The 6,412-nt window shown below is 44.3% G+C and overlaps 1 protein-coding gene across 1 annotated transcript; it reads left to right on the plus strand.

The window, feature by feature from the left end:
- Positions 1-1,803: 1,803 nt before the first annotated feature.
- Positions 1,804-5,329, plus strand: LOC113803247 (cartilage oligomeric matrix protein-like). Its single transcript, XM_070141574.1, has 8 exons — positions 1,804-1,826; positions 3,119-3,225; positions 3,485-3,612; positions 3,752-3,964; positions 4,098-4,257; positions 4,370-4,547; positions 4,750-5,031; positions 5,182-5,329. Exons 1-8 carry the CDS (start codon positions 1,804-1,806, stop codon positions 5,327-5,329), a joined length of 1,239 nt encoding a protein of 412 aa, XP_069997675.1.
- Positions 5,330-6,412: the final 1,083 nt, after the last annotated feature.

A 6,412-nucleotide genomic window follows, 5' to 3' on the forward strand; every position in this document is an offset into this window, starting at 1 on the left:
TCGTAAGCGACGACGTCGGAAGACACACCATCATAAGCGACGACGTCGGAAGACACACCATCGTAAGCGACGACGTCGAAAGACACACCATCGTAAGCGACGACGTCGGAAGACACACCATCGTAAGCGATGACGTCGAAAGACTCACCATCGTAAGCAACGACGTCGACAGACACACCATCGTAAGCGACGACGTCGGAAGACACACCATTGTAAGCGACGACGTCGGAAGACACACCATCGTAAGCGATGACGTCGAAAGACTCACCATCGTAAGCAACGACGTCGACAGACACACCATCGTAAGTGACGACGTCGGAAGACACACCATCGTAAGCGAAGACGTCGGAAGACACACCATCGTAAGCAACGACGTCGACAGACACACCATCGTAAGCGACGACGTCGGAAGACACACCATCATAAGCGACGACGTCGGAAGACTCACCATCGTAAGCAACGACGTCGACAGACACACCATCGTAAGCGACGACGTCGGAAGACACACCATCGTAAGCAACGACGTCGGAAGACACACCATCGGAAGCGACGACGTCGAAAGACACACCATCGTAAGCGACGACGTCGGAAGACACAGCATCGTAAGCGACTACGTCGAAAGACTCACCATCGGAAGCAACGACGTCGACAGACACACCATCGTAAGCGACGACGTCGGAAGACACACCATCGTAAGCGACGACGTCGGAAGACACACCATCGTAAGCGACGACGTCGGAAGACACTATCGTAAGCGACGACGTCGGAAGACACACCATCGTAAGCGACGACGTCGGAAGACACACCATCGTAAGCGACGACGTCGAAAGACACACCATCGTAAGCGATGACGTGGAAAGATTCACCATCGTAAGCAACGACGTCGAAAGACACAGCATCGTAAGCGACGACGTCGGAAGACACACCATAGTAAGCAACGACGTCGAAAGACACAGCATCGTAAGCGACGACGTCGGAAGACACACCATTGCTAGCGATGACGTCGGAAGACACACCATCGTAAGCGACGACGTCGGAAGACACACCATCGTAAGCGACGACGCCGAAAGACACACCATCGTAAGCGACGACGTCGGAAGACACACCATCGTAAGCGATGACGTCGAAAGACTCACCATCGTAAGCAACGACGTCGAAAGACACAGCATCGTAAGCGACGACGTCGGAAGACACACCATCGTAAGCAACGACGTCGAAAGACACAGCATCGTAAGCGACGACGTCGGAAGACACACCATTGCTAGCGATGACGTCGGAAGACACACCATCGTAAGCGACGACGTCGGAAGACACACCATCGTAAGCGACGACGCCGAAAGACACACCATCGTAAGCGACGACGTCGGAAGACACACCATTGTAAGCGATGACGTCGAAAGACTCACCATCGTAAGCAACGACGTCGAAAGACACATCATCGTAAGCGACGACGTCGGAAGACACACCATTGCTAGCGATGACGTCGGAAGACATAGCATCGTAAGCGACGACGTCGGAAGACGCACCATCGTAAGCAACGACGTCGGAAGACACACCATCGTAAGCGACGACGTCGGAAGACACACCATCGTAAGCGATGACGTCGGAAGACACACTATCGTAAGCGATGACGTCGGAAGAAACCATTGTAAGCGACGACGTCGGAAGACACACTATCGTAAGCGACGACGTCGGAAGAAACCATCGTAAGCGACGACGTCGGAAGACACACCATCGTAAGCGACGACGTCGGAAGACACACCATCGTAAGCAACAACGTCGGAAGCCACACCATTGCTAGCGATGACGTCGGAAGACATAGCATCGTAAGCGACGACGTCGGAAGACGCACCATCGTAAGCAACGACGTCGGAAGACACACCATCGTAAGCGACGACGTCGGAAGACACACCATCGTAAGCGACGACGTCGGAAGAAACCATCGTAAGCGACGACGTCGGCAGATACACCATCGTAAGCGACGACGTCGGAAGACACACCATCGTAAGAAACGACGTTGACAGACATACCATCGTAAGCGACGACGTCGACAGACACACCATCGTAAGCGATGACATCGGAAGACACACCATCGTAAGCGACGACGTCGGAAGACACACCATCGTAAGCGACGACGTCGGAAGACACACCTTCGGAAGCGGCGACGCCTGCTGTTCCGCGCTCCGTATCATAACAGTAGATGAAGAAGTAGAACTGCCATCACTATCATTATCATAATTATCATCATTACCATTAGTGTTATTATCATCGTGATCATTTCCATTACTGTTATTATTATCATTATTACATACATGATGGTGATGGTGTTGATTATCATTATTATTTTTTTGTCATTATTATCATAATCATTACCTATCATTTTTATTATCATTATCACTATTTTTATTATTAGCATCAATTGATACTGTGATTGATATCAATATTATTATCATTACCTCATTGCCATTAACATTTTTATCGTTATTATTACCATTATCATTGTTATCATTATCATTATCATTATAGTCATTATTACTATTATTATTATCATCATTCCTTTTATTATTATTATTATTACTACTTGTAGCAGTATTGCTACTATTATCATAACTATCATTATTATTATTATTATTGTTGTTGTTGTTATTATCATTATTATCATTATTGTTGTTATTATCATTATTTTTGTTGTTGTCATTATTATTACCATTATCATTATTACCAATGTTATCATTATTATAATTATTATCATTATTATTATTATCATTATCATCATCATCATCATCATCATCATCATCATCATCATCATCATCATCATCATCATCATCATCATCATCATCATCATCATCATCATCATTATCGTCATCATTATTATTATTATCATTATCGCTAGTATTATTGTTGTCAGTACCATAATTATCATTATGATAATCATTATTAGCGAAGACTGAATGGAACTGCTATTTTGCCAAAGAAAATGTTTGCGTATTAAGTGCAATAAGTTATGTTTCAGTACATACCTAATAGAACGACCAGAACAAAATGTATGAATTTATGTTCAGTGATAAATTTATTAATCGTTGATTTCTTCTTAAACAGAAAAGAATAAATGCCTTAGGAACGAGAGTGACTGCCATGTCAAAGCCAGCTGTGAACCTGTTCATGGAAGCAACTACACCTGCACGTGTAGTGAACACTATTTTGGCAATGGATTCGACTGCAAAGGTGCTTGTTTGGTATATTAAAAAAAATCACACACACACACATCTAGACATACATATAGTTGGACACAAAGTTGCCAATACTATAAATCATGTTAGTTTTGAGATATTCATATTACCAAAATCATTGTCCTAATTATTACCACACCTATCAATCAGTCCATTTCTCTATCTACCTATCTATATCTATTTATTTGTCATTAATTTACTGCACACAGTAATCTGCACGGTAATAATATTCATAGATGCCTCTTGCTTTCCAGATGCCTGTGAGCTGAATACCTGTTTCCCTGGAGTTGCATGCAATGTTACCTTCAACGAGACTTTGTTCATTTGCGGTCCTTGCCCCTACGGGTACAGTGGGAATGGTAGCTATTGCATAAAATTAGAGGTGGGTCAATTATTGGGCATTGTGCTCTCGTAAGAATTTTTTTTCTAAAATGCGTTCATTTTGAAGTAACATACCTGTCGACGTAAAGAATTTATTTAGGAATTACAAAGTATTAAACAGTAATTTCTTTTTGTCGCAGTGTCCGACAGGCTTTGCAGGTGATGGTGTGACCTGCGGCCCTGACAGCGACCTGGACGGCTTCCCCAACGTAGATCTGCCTTGCGTCGATCCTCAATGTCGTCGGGACAACTGCCCGGTGGTGCCCAACGCGGACCAGGGAGACGTGGACGGCGACGGCTTTGGTGACGTTTGCGACGATGACGCCGACGGTGACGGGCTAGCCGATAGTGCGGTGAGGTCTGCTTCGGTCATGCAATACCTTTCACGAGCTGGAAAAAAATCGAACTTGCGAAAGGTGATACCACACTGTATATTATATATCAAGTATGCTCTGTAATTATCTTGTGGCACTTTGCCGTCTACAGGAAAACTGCCCGCTAGTGTGCAATCCCGGCCAAAGTGACACCGACGCAGACGGTTTCGGGGACGACTGCGACAACTGCCCCAACGACGCCAACCCGACCCAGTCTGACGCTGACGGCGACGGGGCTGGTGACGTCTGTGATGCCGACGCGGATGACGATGGTAACGCTAGTGAAAAGCTGTCTGTTTAACATTACTAAAATAAAAGAATAGACATCAATACCTGGTATATAGAAGAAGAAAAACAAGTAAAAGAAACATGATTGCAATCCAGGCGTGACGAACGACGTCGACAACTGCATCGAAGTGGCCAACAGCGACCAACTGGACCTCGACGGCGATGGTGTGGGCGACGCTTGCGACAACTGCCCCCAAGACGCCAACGCTGACCAGGTCGACAGCAACGCAAACCTTTTCGGGGACGCCTGCGATGATGGCGTTGACACAGATTTGTGAGTGCGGATTATTAAGGGTTCTCTTTTTACTGGATATGTGATTTCGAGGCATGAAATGTAAAGGCGAACAGAAAAAAACGTGAAACATGAATTACGTCATGAATTCCATATATGCTTGTTGTTTTGTATGATTTATACAACTCATCATATATGATTGTTGGATTCGCGCCACGGCTTACACAGTAACATTGCCCTGCAGAGACTCTATCTTGGACACCCTGGACAACTGCCCCGCCATCCCTAACAGCGACCAGGGTGACGCCGACGCAGACGGAGTCGGTGACGTGTGCGATGACGACGCCGACAACGATGGAATCCTCAACGTCAACGACAACTGCCCGCTCGTCGCCAACGCCTACCAGGGGGATGTTAACGAAGACGGCGTGGGGGACGTGTGTTCGCAGGATTATGACGGGGACGGACACGTGGACGCCACAGACACGTGCCCGAATAGTGGCGCTCTTTGGCATGAGAGCTTGGGGTGAGTCGGAATTGCTTTGGTTGTAACACCGCGTTCCCTCTAACATAATACACTAGAACTGTAATAGTATTGCATTTGTGTAGTATTCTGGGTCTCTCCTTTTCACACCGAAGGTACAATACCGGCATGACATCGTATTCTTTCTTTCAGGACGTTACAGGTAGTTCAGCTGTATTTTGACTACACTCCAGAGTGGACATTCTCCAAGGACGGTTTACAAAGCTACGAAACAAAGATATCCGATCCGACGATGGCTCTTGGTATCAATGGCAATTCCATTCACACTTCGCTGCCATAGTTATCTTGAAATACACCTTCACTCCTTTTGATAACTACATTATCTTGCCTCGAAGCATTTTTCTACAGATGCCATTTTGACTGGATTCGTTCCTCTCTTTTTTTTATGTTTTTTTCTCTCTCTCTTACTAGGAAACGTCAGGGTGAGCGGCGTCGATTTGGAGGTAACAATATTTGTGGACAGCGATTACGGTGACGATTTTGTCGGATTTACCTTCGGGTTTGTAGATCCTTTTTATTTTCTTCCCTTTTAATTGGAGATACTGAGAATAAGTAGAAGATTGTGGGAATTAATAGAAGATGGTGAGAATTAGTTGAAGATTGTGAGAATTAACTGATGGTGAGAATTAGTTGAAGATTGTGATGATTAATTGGAGATGGTGAGAATTAGTTGAAGTTTGGGAGAATTAATAGATGGTGGGAATTAGTTGAAAATTGTGAATTTGTTGAAGATAGTGAAAATTTAATAATAGCGAGAAACCTACTAGAAGATGATTAGCGAGAACTATTTGTCAACAATAGCGAAACAGACAAACACCAAAAAACGGCAAATAAACAAGATAAAATCAAATAAACAACCGAAAAAGTCAGATAAACAAAAATAAACATAAATACAAAAAAAGGCAGATAAGAAAAATAGATAACCCAAAAAAAGTCAGATAAACAAAAAAAATCATCGCCATTGGCTTCTTTCTATACAGTTTCCGTGACCATTCCTCCTTCTACGTGGTGATGTGGAGGCAAGACAAAGAATCCAAGTACTCGGCCTCTTCAGCCAAGGGGATCTTCCTGAAGTGGGTGGACAGCGCTCAAGGACCTGGATCTACCCTCAGGAGTGACTTGTGGTCCGACGATTCCAGTGGGGAAGTGAGTGATGGGGGGAGGGGGGTGTAAACATGAATAGAAATTATGGATTCTCGTTTTAGTTTATTTCATTTATTGATTTTAATTTTCTGGTTAACTAATGTTGGCGGTGTGGTTATTTTCCTTTCTCATGAATAGGAATTATAGATTTTTTTATTTATTTGTTATGGTTTATTTCTCTTCTCCTGGCATTAATAGACGTGATAACCTGTTTTTTATC

Source organism: Penaeus vannamei, chromosome 28, assembly GCF_042767895.1.
Source record: "Penaeus vannamei isolate JL-2024 chromosome 28, ASM4276789v1, whole genome shotgun sequence".
In the NCBI taxonomy this organism is placed as follows: domain Eukaryota; kingdom Metazoa; phylum Arthropoda; class Malacostraca; order Decapoda; family Penaeidae; genus Penaeus; species Penaeus vannamei.

Excerpts from the sequence above, each read along its gene's own strand:
- LOC113803247 (XM_070141574.1), top strand. The coding sequence starts at position 1,804 with ATGACGTCGGAAGACATAGCATC. Across the intron at positions 3,613-3,751 it reads GCTATTGCATAAAATTAGAG|TGTCCGACAGGCTTTGCAGG; the intron begins GTGGGTCAATTA and ends TTTTTGTCGCAG. Across the intron at positions 3,965-4,097 it reads ACGGGCTAGCCGATAGTGCG|GAAAACTGCCCGCTAGTGTG; the intron begins GTGAGGTCTGCT and ends TGCCGTCTACAG.